Genomic DNA, 21,807 nt, shown 5'->3' with positions numbered 1-21,807 from the left:
TGTTTGGCCACAGATCCTGATGTGAAAATATATTGTTCCGGGGATCCCCTGAAGAGAAGATTTTTGTAAAAAAAAAAAAAAGGATAAAAAAAAGAAAAGAAACCTCCCCTATCCATTATATAATGGTAAATGGTGCATTTATATAGCGCTTTTATCCAAAGCGCTTTACATTGATTGTGCCATTCACCCATTCACATACCGATGGTCGAGGAAACCATGCAAGGCACCAACCTGCTCATCGGGAGCAATTAGGGGTTCAGCGTCTTGCTCAAGGACACTTAGCCTATAAATTGGAAGTTTAAAAAAAAAAAAACTTTTGATGCTAATTGGCACCACATGTCAAGTCTTTGTTTCTTTCTCTCTTTTTAAACAACAAATGTGCCTTGTGGGGTTTTATGCTCGACACAAATCATTTGCAGAAAGAGTGGAGGATTTGTGGATTTGTAACTGCATTGAGTGTCTGGGAACAGGTGGGCAGGAAACACAGAGTAATGCTCATCCCACTGTCGACAGAATGAGCTTTTCTTAGCCTTCACACCCAGACAACATGGAGAATAGACAGTCAGCACTGTGATAGAAACCCACAGAATGGGAAGTTGCTACCCAGGAAAACGTAATTAGAAGAGGAAGTGACAAATGCAAAAACTACAGTGAGAGAGAAGGTGAGATTCGGAATAAAAAGAGAGAAAGGGGAAGTTGAGTTGGGACTGCTGCACACGCGCACACACACAGACACACAAACACACACACACACACCCACACACACACACACACACACACACACACACACACACACACACACACACACACACACACACACACACACACATTGAGAGAGCGCTGAGTGAGAGAAATAAGCTAGAATGAAGAAAACAAGTGTAGAGAGACACAGTTCATGAACTTCATGTGGATGCTTGGGTAGTTAAAGTTTTTACACCAATAGTTTTTAAACTATGTTTGTCCCTCATCCCTTCATCTCTCCTCTCGTTGTCTCTGTGTTCTCCCTCTCACCTTCCTCTCTCTCTCTCTGTTCTCATCTCTCCTCTCTGGCGGGCCGTTGGATGCATGGGGAGGAGTCCCGACAAGATTTTTTTTTTTTGGGGGGGGGGGGGGGGGGGGTCCCCAGATGACAGTGAAGTGACAACTTGAGGACTGAGACCTTTTTAATTCCTCAGAAACAAAAAGAAGAAAGAAAAGAAAAAAGACCATTACCGCATCAAAAGTAATCAACAAACTATACTATAAAAACTGGTCAAACATTGGCATAATTGTCAAATAATATAAGAAAGAGGCCAACATTTTGAAAATAGCCGATCTACAAGCTCACAACGCCTCACGTTGCGAGGCGTTGTGAGCTTGTACATCGGCTATTTTAGCTGTATTTATCTGTGGAACCGTGTCAAACTAAATTGAATGCCTCAACTCCTAAAACTCCAAGAGCCTGGTGGGGTGGGGGGGTCCCAGTTCAACTATAATTATTTTGGGGGTGTCACGGCCTGAAAAGGTTGAGAACCATGCACTGTCTTAGTTAATAGGCTCTATTCACAGCAGCCATATTATGAAGACATTCACAGGTGTTACCAATGATACTAATGAAGGCTCTGTTCCATTCTGGTCAAACAGAGTCAGGGTGCTGATATTGTGCATGTTGGCTCACTGGAAACACTCTGTTACACCAGTGGGTCTAAAGTTGGGGTCCAGGGACCCTCATGGGCTTCCAAATGGCCCCTTATGGGTGTGTAACTCTGAGAGTGTACAAATGGAACCAAATGGACCCGTAAGGGTCCATTTGGTTCCATTTGTACACTCTCAGAGTTATGGGGGTTGTGGAAACCACTGTGCTAGAATGGAACAGAGCCTTCATTAGTATCATTGGTAACACCTGGGAAGGAAGTGATAATATGGCTGCTGTGCATAGAGCCTATTAACTATAATAACCCCTGCTCTGTTCTCACCTCTCCTCCTCCTCTCTGGCTGGATGTGTCCCTCTATGTGCAGCGGAGCCGTTGGATGGAGAGGAGTACCTGGACATCACAGATATCATGAGGAACCAGGCGGGACGCTACCAGTGCAAGGCCAGCAACGACGTGGCCACGCCCGACGTCAAATATGTCAACGTGGTCGTTAACTGTAAGAGAAGACACAAACACATGGATGGATGATGGATGGAGGGATGGATAGCAGAAAACGTATTTCATCTTCTAGTTTGTTTCCATATTTAGAGACATTTTGATACATTTTGCTTAAAGAGGTGGTGCCATGGTTTTGCACTTTTTCAGTTTTTCATGTGTCTATGAGGTTGATAGAACTTCATTAAGCCCCCTGGTGGTGTTTTTATGGTGTTTTATGTCTTCTCTGACTATTTTGAGTTTCTACCTGGAGGCTGAAACCTTGAGGGTCAAACGTGCCAATAGAGAAACAGCGCTTTAGTGACATAGTAAAAACATACTCTCCCCCTCATTATCATAACACAACAGGTGTGGGCCAGAGGTCGCGTTAGTCCGATAATTGCCGGTTTTGACCGTTTTTTTTATGACAAACCGGAAAAAATAAATCTCTCCGGACATCCTGACCGGTTGATAATGACATGGCAGTTCATTAATTATCACCGCAAATTAGGCATATTTCAAATTCTCTGCTTTGCAAGCTCGCTCGCTCTTTCTTTCTTTCTTTCTTTCTCTCTCTCTCTTAACAGCGTGCGTGTGTTTCTGGGAGAGAGAGAGAGAGAGGTAGAAAGAAAAGAGTTTGTCACACGCTGTTAGGTTACACCTATTTCCTGTTAATAATAACCAGTGTAAAATGTGCTGCATTGGGCAGTAAATGGGAGACACTTTATTGTGAAGGTACAACAGGAAGAAGAGAGCTAGTTGTTGCTGCTGCTGCGTAGAGACGGCGGTCTCGGCAGTCAGACAGAGACCGCTGTCCGGTTACAAGTTACATTATATAAAGTTGTGTATTTAACAGCCAGTTACACACAAGTTGTATCATTACGAGTTAGAATATATCACAGATACTAGGCTAATACAAGGGCACTTGTGAGTAAAGTTGGCAAGTTGCCCTACAGTTTAAACAACAGTGCAGGTTGAAGATGAAATCTAACACAGATGCGTACATACTCTTCACAACAGCTATAGGCTACTGCAACTATGGCATCGAGGTGAAACACAACGTTAATCATAAGCGTGGACCTATTTTTAACTCTATGAGGTGGACACATTAAAACCACTTTGAACTGAATAGCTCTTTGAGGAGACGACAAGATTCTCACAACTCATCAACTTTCCCACGGCTGTCCCAACTAGACGCACGGATGGCATCCACTGTCTAACTATACAGCATAACCTCCTCCTGTGAGTGAGTAGTGGTCTATAATTTATTGCCCTAACAGGTCAGCTGAGCCACGTTATGAAGGATTAATCTGAAATGCCCAATTTTGTGCAGTGCCCTTTGATTAGAAAATGCATACAAACGCAATTGATTATTAAGAAACCATTACGCACGCAGCATGCGCAAATGGTAATGTAGGTAATTAATGTATTTGTGTAAGATGACCCTGCTATATAAAATATTATGGTGGTTCATGTTCAAATAGCTCAATCCAAAATATAATGCTGTAGGCCTAAGTGTTAGGCTGTATTTACGCACCTGCTTGTCATTAATGCATAAAAATAATTATGACCGTTATTTTTGTCAGATGTCCGGTAAATTTGAATCCTTCCGGACATTGGGACCGGCAGATTAAAATCCTAGCGCGACCCCTGGTGTGGGCATGAGGAGGAGGAGGGACTAGGACAGGTGCGTGGTGCTAAGGTGGTGGAGGAGGTGCTAGGGTGAGAACCAGGTATACTTAATGAACTGGAGGCGTGTCCACATAAAAACATAATTTTAACAATTTCTGTACACTTTTTTTTGAAAAAAATTAATCGATTAGTTACCCCATGGAGACTTGAATTCATGGATATTTTTTAGTTTTTGTTGCATTCTCAAGCCAATAATGTTTATGACCAGCGGACCGGTAGGCAGCGGTTCCAGTAGTAGACACGAAGAAGACTCTTTGTGTCTCCTTCCGGAACCGCTGCCGGTCATCAAATTATTGGCTTAGGAATGCGACAAAAACTAAAGAATATCCATGAGTCTCCATGGGGTGATTAAAAAAAGAGTCATTTTGGGGTGAGCTATCCCTTTAAATACATGCCCAACATTGGGCATGTAATTATAGGTAGAAGTCTGTATGTGGGTTTTATATTAATATCAATGTATCGAACCAATAACAAAGAATTAAGAAGTACATTGGATCCATTGGAACACAGGTTATTTTTTTTTAATAATTTCCTGAAAACTAAAGGTTGTGGACATACAAGGTTTCCACCTGGCAGCCATGACATGACATGTTCCAGTGGTGGAAAAGGTACTCAAATGTTTTACTTAAGTAAAAGTATCAATACTGCAATGTAGAAGTACTCTGTTACAAGTAAGAGTCCGGAATTCAAATATCCAAATGTACTTAATACAATGGTACAGTACTTGAGTAAATGGACTTAGTTACTTTCCACCACTGACATGTTCCCATGATGCACATTTAGCCAGGAATTAATGCAAGCTTAAAATAGCAAAGCGCCTTTTTATATTTAAGCATGTCATAGTCTATGGGCTGTCCATTGGGACGTCTCTCCTCTCACTAGCTCCTGCTCTGTCTCCACCATGCAGGCCCCTGGCCTCCTCGTTTAATCAATCTTTTGTCACATCCATTAAATTTGATGACTTCACCAACGTATATTGATAATGAATCCTCCATTTAATCAATCCCTACGCTATTACAGTGTAAATCACACATTAGCATGAACAATGACAGTATGTCACTCTTTGTTCTCCTTCTGAAAAGAGCAAAGGAGAAACAGACAGCACGTCCTCTCCTATACTGTAGGTATATGCAATATATAGATTATCAGATAATACAAGCAGATAATACAATACTCGTGTTTATCTTCATACCCATAGCCGTATTTATTCACAAAGACAAGAAGAAAATAGCAATATACAGCAGAAGAGATCAACACTGGAGCAAAACGGACATTTTAAGTGGTTTATTATTTAGGTGCACGTATACAGAGTGACTGACGTTTCGTTCTTTCGACCTTCCTCAGAGTCAAGGTTGAAAGACCGAAACGTCAGTATACTTAAACAATACTTAAAATACACCTACATAATAAAAGGCTTAACATGTCTGTGTTGCTCCAGCGTTGATCTCTTCTGCATCTGTTGTCCCTGCCCCTGTGACGCACCGGACTGGCCGTTTAAGGCTGAGGGGCACCGGTAGAATCCCTTTGTTAAAGAGAAAATAGCCTTTGATCAACACGTTGATCAATTGACAGTGTGGGGAGAGAGTTGCCACGCCTTTGTTGCTACGCAGTCATTATATGACTTAATTATAAATTAATAACACAGGTTCCTCTCTTGTGACTGTGTTTAGATCCTCCCACCATACAGAAAGCTCAGAGCACAGAGAGCCAGGTGGGTCGCATGGGCATTCTGCAGTGTGACGCCACCGCTGTGCCAACGCCAGAGTTTGAATGGTACAGAGACGACAAGAGGTACAACCTCACACGCACACACGCACGCACTCACGCACGCACGCTCGCTCGCACACGGCCATGTTACATGCCTTACAGCAAGGGTCTTCAACAGGGGGTCCAGGACCCCTAGGGGGCCCTCAGAGCTACTATAGGGGGTCCGCCAAATCTTTTTGTGATAGGATTTCGTTTTTTTTTACATTAACCACTTGAACCCTAGAATTCCTTTTCTGAGGGGAACATTAGCCGAAAATAGCAGATCTACAAGCTCTCAACGCCTCGCGCTGCGAGGCGTTGAGAGCTTGTAGATCGACTATTTTTGGCAAAGAGGCTATAGGTGTAGAGGGAAAAATAGCAGACTAAGTAAAAAAAAAAAACTTTAATCTGAAACACAATTTTATACAATATAGAGTAGGGGGTCCCTGCTTCATCTCTCTCTCAGCTAGGGGGTCCTTGGCCTGAAAACGTTGAAGACCCCTGCCTTACAGTACATTTGGGGGGACCAACAACACACACCTCCCTTGGGGAAGCTGTGAGTGACAGCGGGGTCAAACACACCACGACATGCACAACGTGCACAGCTGTCACGTCAGTTAATGTTTCTGTCGTGCTTCGACGTTCTCTTTCACAGTGTTAGCCGTTTGCTGCGAGAGGCACCGCACAATAGCGAGCCATCGGGGGCGAGCCGTGCCGAGTGTTGCGAAGTCCCCCCTCCCCCCCCTCTATACTGCAATTAAATGTATTTTTTCTTACACATGGGTTTAGCTTCCCCAGGAACTGTGAGGTGGAGTGAGAGATGCTGACAAAGAGTTCAGGACATTTCTACGTTCTTTTCCATGACATTAAAATATCGACTTCCCAGAGAAACACAGCGACAGTAACACTCAATACTCTGCATTTTGAGCGCTGTTGCCGCACAGCTAGAAGGTCCTGGGCAGGGCTGGGTTGGGCGCTGGGGGCGTGTTCTCTCCTCCGCGTCATCAGTGCCCATACCCTAGGTGGGGTTGGCGATAGGGCCTTTCTGTGTGGAGTTTGCATGTTCTCCCCGTGTCTCCTAGGGTAGGTACCCTCACAAAAACATGCAGTCACTATACTGCCTCCCCCTGGCCAGCCGGGGCTCCTGATGGAGGGGAAGGGAACTGGTTGGAATAACGTGTTCCTTCCACGCGCTACGTCCAACCAGGGAAACTCCCTCCTGTCAGGTGATAAGAAGGTCGGTTGGCTCTCATGCATTGAAGGAGGCATGAGCTCTGCCCTGGCCTCCCTAGGTTGGCAGAGGGAAGGTAGTGCCCAGGATTGCATTGACAATTGGCAATGGGTGTAAAAAATTGGGTTACAAAATTGTGGGATAAAAATTTAAAAACAAATACATGTATATATACAGTATATACTCTGCATTTTGGTTGAGAGGCTTTCACTGACACTGTCCTTTCTCCGTCTCTCTGGGAAATCATTTTTACACTAAGTCGCCACACCAAGATGTTTTGGGCGTAGTTTATCATGAGGATGAGAACCTGGCCCACCGCATTTCCCAATCCCAATAAGTTCAAACTTGGACACAGACCCTCTCATTGCAGAGCAAGAACTGTTCATTTAAACTCTTTCAGAGTAAAATGTAACACCCCTGTACAGTTAGTTCCTGCTGTGCCTCCGCCAGGCCCCTGCCCTCCTTGTTAAATCAAACCTCACACACATTATTTCGTCACATCAGTTTTGATTTGATGACTTCACCAGCGTAGCGTGATAATGAATAATCACCTGTTTAATCACTCCCTACGCTATTATTCCAGTGTTAATCACACATTGGCATGCATAATGACAGTGGATGACACTCTTTGTTCTCTGCAGAAATGCACTGCCTGTTCTCCCCTATATTGTATGTATACGGTAGATTATCATTAAACTATTAAATAATATATAAAGTAGATTGTAGAGCTTGTAGTTCAGCTATTTTGAACATTTTGCATGACACGTAGGCCTATATAAATAGGGCATTCATGTATAATTAAAATAAATCAATACATAAAGTTCAGGAGATAAAAGTTTTCTGCCCAACAGTGACAATATCACTTGTCATTTAATGAGAGTGGAAAGTGAAAGTACATTTCCATTATGGGAAATAGTCAAATGTAAATATGTGTATGATCCAGTATGTCCCACTTTAACACATTGCCCGCCAATTGGACGTATATGCTTACGTCCTTTTAAATAAAACATTTGCCTGCCAAGGACGTAAACATATGTTTTTCTTCACAACGATTTCTCTTTTCTCACTAATGAAGGCTCTGCTCCATTTAGTGTAGCACGGTGGTTCTCAAACTTTTTAATTTCAAGGACCACCATAACCGGGTCCATTTGGTTCCATTTGTACACTCTCAGAGTTACACCCTCTCAAGGAACCATGACCACACTTTGAGACCCACTAGTATTTATTTCTAGTGAGCCAACATGCACAACATCAGCACCCTGACTCTGTTTGACCAGAATGGAGAGCCTTCATTAGTATCATTGGTAACACCTGTGAAGGAAGTCAGAAGAGACCCAATTTTTCTCCAATATGGCTGCTGTGCATAGAGCCTATTCCTGGCCCGGATCGCTGGCTTTGCGTCCCGGGCACGTCCGGGCACCTAGGCTGCAATGCGGCCCGACGACCGTTGCGTCGTCCCCATTTCCTGTCAGTCTACTATAATATAAATAAAGGCAGAAAAAGACAGAGAAATATATATATATATATATATATTTTTTTAAACCTGACAATTCATGCAACACATAATGATGTGTGAGGGATGAACTGTTTGTTACAAATCATAAAGCAGCATGGCTAGTGTATGGAGCGGCAGTGGCTCAGGGGCAGAGTGGCCGGGTAGAGTGAACTGGAAACCGCAAGGTTCCCATTTGAATCCCGGGCTGGAGGGCTCCCCCTGAGGAAGTGTCCTTGAGCAAGACGCTGAACCCCTAATTGGTCCCGATGAGCAGGTTGGTGCCTTGCATGCTTTCCGGTGAATGTAATGCACACGTAAAGCGCTTTGGATAAAAGCGCTATATGAATTTACCATTTATTTATTTAATGTATGAAGATGTGATTCTGGGGCATTTGTGTCTAAATATATCCCCATAATCTAATACAGCCAAACAATTTGCAGCCACAAGCTGTACTGTAGGCAGAACTATTAGAGTCGAGAAGTGGCTGCTTGGTAAAGTTATGTATCTATGTGTGCCAAGAAGTCATAAAGCAAAAAGTTAAAATAAGTAGCAAGAAGTTTCAAGGAAGTGACCTCAAAACAAATCGTATTGGAAAAAGCACAAATATTCCACGTCGGCAGCAGAGATCCAGCTTGCTGATTATTTTTCATGGGGGTGTGTGGGGGGATGTGAGGCGAGAGGACGCTCTGGGTCTGTTCTTGGCACACATGAGACTCCAGCTCCAAACTTTACAAAAAAAAACAAGGGAGCTGTATCTCTTCTGACCTGTACGGGGCACCCAGCTTTGTATTCATTTGCAATGCCTAGTAAAAAAAATAGTCTCAGAGGCCTGTATGTATAGGGTCCCATTGGTATCTGGGTCTGTCAGCCGGCTCTATGGGCTGATAGTCCTGTTTAACACATGAAGACCCGAGACCGATTCTACAAAATGTCTTCTAAATCCTAACAGTTTTTTTTTTTAAACCTATGTTGCTGTCAGTGATTCTCAAACTTTTTCATGTCAAGGACCCCCACAATTATATGTATTTGGCCGCGGACCCCCCATCTCAACATATTTTGTTCCAGGGACCCCCAGAAGAAAATATTTGAGTTACAAATGTGTACAAATACAGACTCTCTCTTCCACCGCATGCACGTACATATACACTCTTTCTGTTCTGCTGTACTCATCCTCAACATGTCCCAGAGGGAGGGCCCTTGCCACTTTATCTCTCTGCCAACTCCCTGTCCTCCTGTTGGCCAAAGCCATTTTCCTTTTTATGCTAGTTCTCTGTCTCAGGCTAGTGTATGCCAGTATACTGTGTTTCAGCATAAACTCTGGCTGCCTTTCTTCACATCCAGATCATGTTTTTCTTTACTGTTTCCACCCGTCCTTGCTCTCCCTCTCCCTCTCCCTCTCCCTCTCTCTCTCTCTCTCTCTCTCTCTCTCTCTCTCTCTCTGTCCAGAATATCCAACAGTCAGGCCATCAACATCCAGACCCTCGGTACCTCCTCCATCCTGACCATCGCCAATGTCACCCAGGAGGATTATGGGAACTACACCTGCGTGGCCACTAACAGACTGGGCATCCAGAATGCCAGTCTCTTCCTCTATAGTAAGTTACTCTACTAACATACTGGGCATCCAGAATGGTGCTAGTTGACCACTGAATGGCCAACTGAACATTTACGAATGTGGTAACAGACTTACAGACATTTGGAATGCATTGAAAATATGATTTGATTGAACTACAGTACATGCTAAAATAAATGCAGAAATGATATTCGTAGTCCACCCAAATGATATCTAATGTCAGACAGCCATGTCAAAAATGTGCATTATTCTTTAACTGTACATTTTAAATGGCTTAAAATGTAGGCAGGAATTAAAACAAAAACTAACAAGAAATAGTGAAAACATATTTTATTACTATGCTTCATATGCTAAAAGAATCTGAATTCCAAGGTTTCTGAGTCATTAACAGGTCATACAGCAAAGCACAGTCAGTACCTCTTAATGGCCACCAGTTGTCACTGACACCTCATGAACTGAAGCTTTGCAGGAGCTTGTGGAAGAGATTCGGAAGAGTGGGCAATGTTCATAAGAGAATTAAATCACACAGTCATACAAAACAGTTTTATTTAAACAACACTTTATTTACTTAAAGCCTGATTACTTAACCCCCCCCCCCCCTTCTCTCTCTCTGTGTCACAGTTTACTCCTCTGCCCCTTTTTTGTCATGCCACATGGACATGTATATCTTCAGCCTTGGACATTTATTTGTCCCTGTCCTAATCTTCTTGTCTTAGTAGTTACTACTTAGTAGTTTGTTGATTCCCCAGGTGTTTCTTCTGCCTCTTATTTTGTAGTATTGTTCTGGTCTTCCTGACAGCCCTTGTAGCTGTTACCTGTCTTGTCTCACCACCCTGATTTGTTGTTAACCCTAGTCACCTGCGTCATGTTAGTCCATTAGCCTATTCCAGTGTTCATAGTCTAGTTGAGTTCTCCAGCCGGCCAAGCGCCCAGTCTGCATGCTAGCCCATTAGGGTTGGGTTTGTGAACCGCCAGACCTGCGCCCACTAGCCTCCTACCTACCCATTCTGTTCATATGTTTTCTAAATCTGTCTGTCCCGTCTGTCCTGACTGTGCACCTGCCTATCCTGAACCGACTCCATCCTTGGACCCATTCGAAGGGTCTCGTTTGGCTCTTTGTGTGGGGAACCGAGGGCCTGCCAGGAGGTGTGATTGCCCCTCCCAGCGCTACCAGGAGCCTTCGCTGCCCAGCGTCCAGGAACCCTCGCTTCCCAGTGTCCAGGCCCCCTCGCTACCCAGCCCCTGTCCCATCTTAAGCTTTGTCAGCACTCTCCGCTGATATTCTGCCTGCCTTGCCCGGTGCCTTGTTGGCAATCTCTGCCGACATTCCGCCATGTCCTACCCAGTGTTGGGCATAACGGCGTTTAAATAAACGGCGTTACCTAACGCCGTTATTTTTTCCAGTAACGAGTAATCTAATGAATTACAATTTCAATTTTGGCAACGCCGTTACCGTTACTGACATGAAATGTGCTCCGTTACTATGTCAAGCGTCCCCAAGCTTTCTGTTACCACGGGCCAGCTGACAGTATGTATGTGTGTCTGTGTGTGCGCGCGCAGCGCTACTACAGGCTGGGGCTGCTCCTCCTGCTGCAAAGATGACAAGGTTAGAAAAAATACCAAGGATACGACAGTGATGTCTTTACTTTTTGCTGTTACGCAACCAGGAAGTAACACGGACTCGACGCTGTTTAAGCAGTGACATGTGACATGACATCACTGACGAATCCTTGGTATTTATATCTTCATGATTTTTTACACACAAACCCAGCGCGGCGCACACGCACAAACAAACAAACTAACTTTAACAACAAGACCAGTAGAGAAGAGATTGCGAGTCACGAGCAATCCGACAAGATGGCTTTCACAAATTGGCCGTACAAGCACTACTTCATCTTTATTGAAAGGAAAGGAAAGAATGTACACGTGAAGTGCACGTTGTGTGCCGGTGGCAAGCGTTTGTCCACGTCTGTCCAAAGCAACTCCAATTTAGTGTGTGTGTGTGTGTGTGTGTGTGTGTGTGTGTGTGTGTGTGTGTGTGTGTGTGTGTGTGTGTGTTCCTCTGCGCAGCGCGGAGTGAACTGTCTCATCTACGTGTGCACGGAGCTCCGTGATTACAGATAGCCCCTCGGGTTAAAAATGCAAGAGAAGCATCACTTAGCTCTATAAAATAAATGTCCGTTTATAAGTTGTTGTGTCACTGTAGCAGCATGCTGAGTGATAATGACCCACAGCTGTTTGTTCTTCTTGCAGAGTCTCCGACGCGAGATCATTTTGTAATTAAAGAAAGCTTCTGCGCTATATTAGCTACACACACGCATGAATAACAACAACGTTGCTGGGACCGGGTGTACGGCTTGTGTTTAAAACAAAGTCTTTTTCACAACTTTTCACTATTGATGCCTTTTCTTTCTCTCTCTGCTGCTGCTGTTCTCTCTGGGCTAGAGCCTAACTTACACTTCGCAGCACGACGGTGTCCCGTGCTTAAAATAGCAGATGTACAATCTCACAACGCGATGCAACTCATTGTGAGCTTGTAGGTCTGCTATTAAAACATTATGGCTACAAATGGCATAATCCTAATATAATATAATAGTCTATGAATTGAATACCAAGGCCCTCATTGGAAACAAGTCCGCAAGGACTTTTATGAACGGACCTGTTAGACAAAGTATTTTAAATGTAAATGTGTTGTTTTACATTCTTTTGCCTAATAAAATATTCAATCAATCAATCAAAAATCCTGGATTATATTCATATAATATAATAACACAGGCCTGGGTATTCAACGTTTTTCAAGTCAAGGACCCCTTAGCTGAGAGAGAGACCCTTATTATATATATATATATATATATATATATATATATATATATATATATATATATATATATATATATATATATATATATTGGGGAAAAAAGAGCGAAAAAGAACTGAACTAGTTCATTTTTTGAACCATGAACTTTAGTTAAAAATGATGAATTATGAACTATGAACTGAACTAGTTCATTTTAAAATGTGTGAACTGAACTTTGAACTAGTTCATATTTTAAGTGAACTTTCCCAACACTGTCTATGCACCTGGCTTGTGAAACCTGCTCCTAAAAACAATCCAAATTCTTTGACATATTACAACTTTATTACAACGCAAATAGTTACTTTTCCTAGTAACTAGTTACTTTTACAATAGAGTAATTCAGTTACTAACTCAGTTACTTTTTTGGAGAAGTAACTAGTAACTATAACTAATTACTTTTTTAAAGTAACTTGCCCAACACTGGTCCTACCCAAGGTGTCGTTGGCTGGCCCCACCAACGTCTTGCCTGGTCTCTTGCCAGCTGTCTCCTCCAATGCCTGCGACCCTGTCCCATCTTAAGCTTTGTCAGCACTCTCCGCTGATATTCTGCCTGCCTTGCCCGGTGCCTTGTTGGCAATCTCTGCCGACATTCCGCCATGTCCTACCCAGTGTTGGGCATAACGGCGTTTAAATAAACGGCGTTACCTAACGCCGTTATTTTTTCCAGTAACGAGTAATCTAATGAATTACAATTTCAATTTTGGCAACGCCGTTACCGTTACTGACATGAAATGTGCTCCGTTACTATGTCAAGCGTCCCCAAGCTTTCTGTTACCACGGGCCAGCTGACAGTATGTATGTGTGTCTGTGTGTGCGCGCGCAGCGCTACTACAGGCTGGGGCTGCTCCTCCTGCTGCAAAGATGACAAGGTTAGAAAAAATACCAAGGATACGACAGTGATGTCTTTACTTTTTGCTGTTACGCAACCAGGAAGTAACACGGACTCGACGCTGTTTAAGCAGTGACATGTGACATGACATCACTGACGAATCCTTGGTATTTATATCTTCATGATTTTTTACACACAAACCCAGCGCGGCGCACACGCACAAACAAACAAACTAACTTTAACAACAAGACCAGTAGAGAAGAGATTGCGAGTCACGAGCAATCCGACAAGATGGCTTTCACAAATTGGCCGTACAAGCACTACTTCATCTTTATTGAAAGGAAAGGAAAGAATGTACACGTGAAGTGCACGTTGTGTGCCGGTGGCAAGCGTTTGTCCACGTCTGTCCAAAGCAACTCCAATTTAGTGTGTGTGTGTGTGTGTGTGTGTGTGTGTGTGTGTGTGTGTGTGTGTTCCTCTGCTTAGCGCGGAGTGAACTGTCTCATCTACGTGTGCACGGAGCTCCGTGATTACAGATAGCCCCTCGGGTTAAAAATGCAAGAGAAGCATCACTTAGCTCTATAAAATAAATGTCCGTTTATAAGTTGTTGTGTCACTGTAGCAGCATGCTGAGTGATAATGACCCACAGCTGTTTGTTCTTCTTGCAGAGTCTCCGACGCGAGATCATTTTGTAATTAAAGAAAGCTTCTGCGCTATATTAGCTACACACACGCATGAATAACAACAACGTTGCTGGGACCGGGTGTACGGCTTGTGTTTAAAACAAAGTCTTTTTCACAACTTTTCACTATTGATGCCTTTTCTTTCTCTCTCTGCTGTTGCTGTTCTCTCTGGGCTAGAGCCTAACTTACACTTCGCAGCACGACGGTGTCCCGTGCTTAAAATAGCAGATGTACAATCTCACAACGCGATGCAACTCATTGTGAGCTTGTAGGTCTGCTATTAAAACATTATGGCTACAAATGGCATAATCCTAATATAATATAATAGTCTATGAATTGAATACCAAGGCCCTCATTGGAAACAAGTCCGCAAGGACTTTTATGAACGGACCTGTTAGACAAAGTATTTTAAATGTAAATGTGTTGTTTTACATTCTTTTGCCTAATAAAATATTCAATCAATCAATCAAAAATCCTGGATTATATTCATATAATATAATAACACAGGCCTGGGTATTCAACGTTTTTCAAGTCAAGGACCCCTTAGCTGAGAGAGAGACCCTTATTATATATATATATATATATATATATATATATATATATATATATATATATATATATATATATATATATATATATATATATATATATATATATATATATATATATATATATATATATATATTGGGGAAAAAAGAGCGAAAAAGAACTGAACTAGTTCATTTTTTGAACCATGAACTTTAGTTAAAAATGATGAATTATGAACTATGAACTGAACTAGTTCATTTTAAAATGTGTGAACTGAACTTTGAACTAGTTCATATTTTAAGTGAACTTTCCCAACACTGTCTATGCACCTGGCTTGTGAAACCTGCTCCTAAAAACAATCCAAATTCTTTGACATATTACAACTTTATTACAACGCAAATAGTTACTTTTCCTAGTAACTAGTTACTTTTACAATAGAGTAATTCAGTTACTAACTCAGTTACTTTTTTGGAGAAGTAACTAGTAACTATAACTAATTACTTTTTTAAAGTAACTTGCCCAACACTGGTCCTACCCAAGGTGTCGTTGGCTGGCCCCACCAACGTCTTGCCTGGTCTCTTGCCAGCTGTCTCCTCCAATGCCTGCGACCCTGTCCCATCTTAAGCTTTGTCAGCACTCTCCGCTGATATTCTGCCTGCCTTGCCCGGTGCCTTGTTGGCAATCTCTGCCGACATTCCGCCATGTCCTACCCAGTGTTGGGCATAACGGCGTTTAAATAAACGGCGTTACCTAACGCCGTTATTTTTTCCAGTAACGAGTAATCTAATGAATTACAATTTCAATTTTGGCAACGCCGTTACCGTTACTGACATGAAATGTGCTCCGTTACTATGTCAAGCGTCCCCAAGCTTTCTGTTACCACGGGCCAGCTGACAGTATGTATGTGTGTCTGTGTGTGCGCGCGCAGCGCTACTACAGGCTGGGGCTGCTCCTCCTGCTGCAAAGATGACAAGGTTAGAAAAAATACCAAGGATACGACAGTGATGTCTTTACTTTTTGCTGTTACGCAACCAGGAAGTAACACGGACTCGGCGCTGTTTAAGCAGTGACATGTGACATGACATCACTGACGAATCCTTGGTATTTATATCTTCATGATTTTTTACACACAAACCCAGCGCGGCGCACACGCACAAACAAACAAACTAACTTTAACAACAAGACCAGTAGAGAAGAGATTGCGAGTCACGAGCAATCCGACAAGATGGCTTTCACAAATTGGCCGTACAAGCACTACTTCATCTTTATTGAAAGGAAAGGAAAGAATGTACACGTGAAGTGCACGTTGTGTGCCGGTGGGAAGCGTTTGTCCACGTCTGTCCAAAGCAACTCCAATTTAGTGTGTGTGTGTGTGTGTGTGTGTGTGTGTATGTGTGTGTGTGTGTGTGTGTGTGTGTTCCTCTGCGCAGCGCGGAGTGAACTGTCTCATCTACGTGTGCACGGAGCTCCGTGATTACAGATAGCCCCTCGGGTTAAAAATGCAAGAGAAGCATCACTTAGCTCTATAAAATAAATGTCCGTTTATAAGTTGTTGTGTCACTGTAGCAGCATGCTGAGTGATAATGACCCACAGCTGTTTGTTCTTCTTGCAGAGTCTCCGACGCGAGATCATTTTGTAATTAAAGAAAGCTTCTGCGCTATATTAGCTACACACACGCATGAATAACAACAACGTTGCTGGGACCGGGTGTACGGCTTGTGTTTAAAACAAAGTCTTTTTCACAACTTTTCACTATTGATGCCTTTTCTTTCTCTCTCTGCTGTTGCTGTTCTCTCTGGGCTAGAGCCTAACTTACACTTCGCAGCACGACGGTGTCCCGTGCTTAAAATAGCAGATGTACAATCTCACAACGCGATGCAACTCATTGTGAGCTTGTAGGTCTGCTATTAAAACATTATGGCTACAAATGGCATAATCCTAATATAATATAATAGTCTATGAATTGAATACCAAGGCCCTCATTGGAAACAAGTCCGCAAGGACTTTTATGAACGGACCTGTTAGACAAAGTATTTTAAATGTAAATGTGTTGTTTTACATTCTTTTGCCTAATAAAATATTCAATCAATCAATCAAAAATCCTGGATTATATTCATATAATATAATAACACAGGCCTGGGTATTCAACGTTTTTCAAGTCAAGGACCCCTTAGCTGAGAGAGAGACCCTTATTATATATATATATATATATATATATATATATATATATATTGGGGAAAAAAGAGCGAAAAAGAACTGAACTAGTTCATTTTTTGAACCATGAACTTTAGTTAAAAATGATGAATTATGAACTATGAACTGAACTAGTTCATTTTAAAATGTGTGAACTGAACTTTGAACTAGTTCATATTTTAAGTGAACTTTCCCAACACTGTCTATGCACCTGGCTTGTGAAACCTGCTCCTAAAAACAATCCAAATTCTTTGACATATTACAACTTTATTACAACGCAAATAGTTACTTTTCCTAGTAACTAGTTACTTTTACAATAGAGTAATTCAGTTACTAACTCAGTTACTTTTTTGGAGAAGTAACTAGTAACTATAACTAATTACTTTTTTAAAGTAACTTGCCCAACACTGGTCCTACCCAAGGTGTCGTTGGCTGGCCCCACCAACGTCTTGCCTGGTCTCTTGCCAGCTGTCTCCTCCAATGCCTGCGACCCTGTGTGCCCTCGTCGGCCGTATCTGTCGACGACCCGCCAGAGCCCTCGTCAGTTGTTGTTGCTGATGATCCGCCAGAGCCCTCGTCACCGGACTTTGCCGACGCCCCACCAGATGTCCTGATTGGTTGATTGAATACTTTATTAACAGTTTGCAAAAAAAGCAGAGGTACAGTTTCGGTCGGCTGTCTCTGCTGACAGTCTGCCGGGACCCTCAATCAGTTTCCCCTGCTGAACTTCCTGTCACTGCTGAACCCAACCCAGCGCTCCAGCTGTTACACCCTGGGCCCCATCTGTGTCACTCTGTTTTGAAGGTGTATGTTTTTGAATGCCTGTGTGCTTGTTTCATGATCTTTCTCCGTCTTGTCTTTTTTCGGCCCGTTTCTCATCACCTTCCTGCCTGCCTCCTCAGTCCGTCTCCCTGTACTTCAGTTTTCCCAGTCTTTTTCCACCCTACTTTGTCCTGCCCTGTGCTAGTACTGCACTATCGTCCTGTTTTTGCCCTACCAAGTTGAGCTAGTCCAGTGTTTTTGCCCTGCCCTCTACGAGTGCAGTGCTCTTGTCCCGTTTGTTCTGTTCTGTTCTGTTCTGTTCTGTTCTGTTCTGCCCTGTCCCTGACAATTCTGTCCTGTTCCCTGGTGTAGTGCCCCAGTCTCCCTCCTCCCACCCTGTTAGATGTTCTGATCTGGTCACTAGGTACAAGTGTGGCTTTAAGCGTTCTGTAGTTTTGCAGAGTGTTTCTCCGGATTATGTATTTAGATTTTTTTTCCTAGACTTTTGTTGGTCATTAAACACTTTCAGTTCAACTGTTCTTCTGTATTTGTGACCAATTCCTCACTCACAATAACACTCTGCTTATCTCAATTTATCTCCCACCTCTCTCTCTTTCTCCCCTACTCTCTCTCTCCACTCTCTCTCCTTCACCCCCTCCTCTCCCTCTCCCTCACCCTCACCCTCACCCTCTCTCTCTCTCTCTCTCTCTCTCTCTCTCTCTCTCTCTCTCTCTCTCTCTCTCTCTCCAGGACCAGGAACAGGTGGAGACATCAGCGGCTCAGCTTGTGTATCTCACTCACTGTGGCTTCTGTTCAGCTGCATCGTCTGCCTTTTCTTCAAGTGTTAATACTGACCTCCTCCTCCTCCTCCATAGAAGAACCACTTTTGAAGAAAGAACCTTTCAGACCAAGGTTCTGGAAAGAACCATTTATTTTAATGGTTCTATAAACCACTTAGACCTTATAAGGTTCTCTTTGTTGGGGGGAGGATGAGGGGGGAATCCATCCCGTTATTGCCTGGGGGATGTGTTTTATCCCTGCTTCTGGTCAATCAGAATGAAACTAAGACGATTCAGAGAGCCTCCCGAGTGGAACGCATTCTCCTGAGTTTTATAAATCCTCCCAGGTCAGAAACGGTCCTGGCGAGGTCCTCCTCTGAGTGGAACTAACAACAAAGACTTGTTTGACAGTGAATAGCAAGATGGTATTAGGATGGAATCAACATAAAACAAGGGGATCAAGTACTGTATTTCACAGGGGAAAAATGTGGGTGGGGGGGCTTTAAGTAATCAGGCTTTAAGTAAAGTATACAGCTGTTTTGTATGACTGTGATTTAATTCTCGTTTTGAAAAAAGCCCAGAAAAGAAAGTGAGACAAGCCATGTTATTACGATCAATGATGAACCAGGTGATAGTCAGTGGTGTAAAGTAGCCAAGTACATTTACTCAAGTACCGTACTTTGTACAGTTTTGAGGTAGGCTAAAAACTCAAATTTTCAATACTTTTACTTTAGTTACTACTTACTTTGCAAATATACATTACTACATTACAAAACAAACATTAACCACTTCAGCTCTATTTTATACATAGGCTATTTGGAAATAGCCGATCTACAAGCTCACAACGCGTCGCAACGCGTTGTGAGCTTGTAGATCTGCTATTATTCAAACATTTTAGTACTTTTACTTTTGGTACTTTAAGTACATTTTTGATACCAATACTTTTGGTACTTTTACTCAAGCACATTTATAATTCCGTAGTTTTACTTGTAACAGAGTACTTCTACATTGCAGTATTGATACCTTTACTTAAGTAAAACATTTGAGTACTTTTTCCACCACTGGTGATAGTGCAAACATGTCAGAAACAGAGGTGGAGGTGGGAGCTGAGATGTCAGCTAAGCCTCATATTCAACAATCCAGACGGAATGGCTAGCTGTCAGTAAGGAGGGGTCAGTAAAGTGTTTCATTCATTTATAAGTGACAGTTAAAAAGACAATTTCAGTAAATGCTTCATGGCCAGTTAATTATGAATTTAATAAATGACCGTTATATGGATACCATTTTGGGAATGTAGACTGATATATTTATTTATGTTAATTATTTACGTTAGTTTCACAATTGTTTTATTAAAACACACACACACACACACACACACACACACACACACACACACACACACACACACACACACACACACACACACACACACACACACACACACAAATCAAACCCTGCCTACAGTATACACTTCCATCATCAGATGATTGCGGCAGAACCCTGTTAGGCAAGGCAAGGCAATGTTATGTGTATACTGTAGCACATTTCAACAACAAGCCAGTTTAATGTGCTTTACACAAAACATCAAGCAAAGGAAACAGAATAACAACATTATACAATTACATTAGGATGCATAAAACAAAATAAGTAAAAATGTATAGATACAGTTACAATGCAGAGATAAACAGTTACAGAAAAGATTTTAAAAAAAGCAAGAAAAATGTCTTTGGCTATTTAAAAAAAAGCAGATATACAAGCTCATAGCGCGGCACCGAGTGCCGCGCTATGGGCTTGTATATCTGCTATTTTTGAATATCCCAAAGAAATCATACAATGACACAGATGCATTCCCAGTTTTAATGGGTTAAAGAGTGTAACTGGACAAAATTCTATAGCAAAGATTACTATCAGAATATATCACTGTAGATCTATTTAACACTTATTGTAAGAATAAAACATAACCTTAAGGCTTTCTTTGTGTTTGACATCAGTTATACAAAGCAGAGTCTTGACACCAGACACCAGTAGATCTGCCATTTTTGCTGCTTCTGAAACATCTTAAAAAGTGAGTCTGTGGGTTTTATAAATATTGAACCAATTAAAAGAAAGTTTTAACGACAGCTTTGTGAGTAAATAGCTACATGCGATCCAAAACCTTTCCTGTAAAGGAATGGTGTTGGACTTTTAAACTGAGTTTGTGTGTGTGTGTGTGTGTGTGTGTGTGTGTGTGTGTGTGTGTGTGTGTGTGTGTGTGTGTGTGTGTGTGTGTATACATTTGTATTGTAAAAAACAAACAAAAAAACAGTACTGTCCTGTATATATATGTTTATACTGGAGATGGACTTGACGGAGTTTTGCCAGAACATTGCAAACTGTCATTAAAGGCTTTATTTGTATATTGTGTTTGTATCAATATGTGAAATCACAAATTACACTATAATATACCTTATTATTACACTATAATATACCTTATTATTACACTATAATATACCTTATTATTATTATTATTATTAATACATTTATATAAACAAGTCACTGAGACAAAAATGACCCAGTTATGCTGTAGTATGCTTTCTATTTAACCAGGGGTGGTAGGTACCTAAGTACATTTACTTGAATACTGTTACTTTACATTTAGTGGTGTCTGTACTTTACTTGACTTTCGCACAACTACATTTCAAAGACAAATATTTCACTTTTGACTCCACTACTGTCCAAGGAAGGGGAAAACGTACATCATTAATTAACCACTTAGGCTGTATTTCAAATAGTGAACATAGAATCAGAATCAGAATCAGAATCCCTTCGGTAAAAAGAAAATCGTTTCGGTAAAAAGAAAATTTACTAAGTCCAGAACCCGATGAATGTTAGGGACGAAAAAAAAAAGTCACTACAAAGTACTACCATTTAACTCTAAAATGCCTGAAACGTACTCCTAACACGTTTTTGGGGGGACAATTTACCGAATCGTTTCGGTAAAAAGAAAATGTACTAAGTCCAGAGCTCGATGAATGTTAGGGACAAAAAAAAATGTCATTCAACTCTAAATTGCCTGAAACGTACTCCTAACGGGTTTTTGGGGGGACAATTTACCGAAACTTTCGTTTCGGTAAAAAGAAAATCGTTTCGGTAAAAAGAAAATTTACTAAGTCCAGAGCTCGATGAATGTTAGGGACAAATTTTTTTTTTACTACAAAGTACTACCATTCAACTCTAAATTGCCTGAAACGTACTCCTAACAGGTTTTTGGGGGGACAATTTACCGAATTTACTAAGTCCAGAGCTCGATGAATGTTAGGGACGAAAAAAAAAGTCACTACAAAGTATT

The 21,807-nt window shown here is 41.8% G+C and overlaps 1 protein-coding gene across 1 annotated transcript in view; it reads left to right on the top strand.

The window, feature by feature from the left end:
* LOC311051993 (limbic system-associated membrane protein-like) overlaps positions 1-18,602 on the top strand; it is a gene marked incomplete at its 5' end in the record, with an annotated part of 197,863 nt that extends 179,261 nt beyond the window's left edge. The window contains 4 exons of the mRNA XM_084066741.1: positions 1,999-2,130; positions 5,471-5,591; positions 9,720-9,868; positions 18,451-18,602. Coding sequence (XP_083922867.1) covers positions 1,999-2,130; positions 5,471-5,591; positions 9,720-9,868; positions 18,451-18,548 — 500 coding nt within the window. The 3' untranslated portion in view covers positions 18,549-18,602. The remainder of the gene's footprint in view (positions 1-1,998; positions 2,131-5,470; positions 5,592-9,719; positions 9,869-18,450) is intronic.
* Positions 18,603-21,807: the final 3,205 nt, after the last annotated feature.

The sequence above is a fragment of the Gymnoscopelus microlampas genome (genome assembly GCF_963454915.1).
Source record: "Gymnoscopelus microlampas genome assembly, chromosome: 1".
NCBI classification, from domain to species: domain Eukaryota; kingdom Metazoa; phylum Chordata; class Actinopteri; order Myctophiformes; family Myctophidae; genus Gymnoscopelus; species Gymnoscopelus microlampas.
This window is presented reverse-complemented; position numbering and strand designations above follow the sequence as displayed.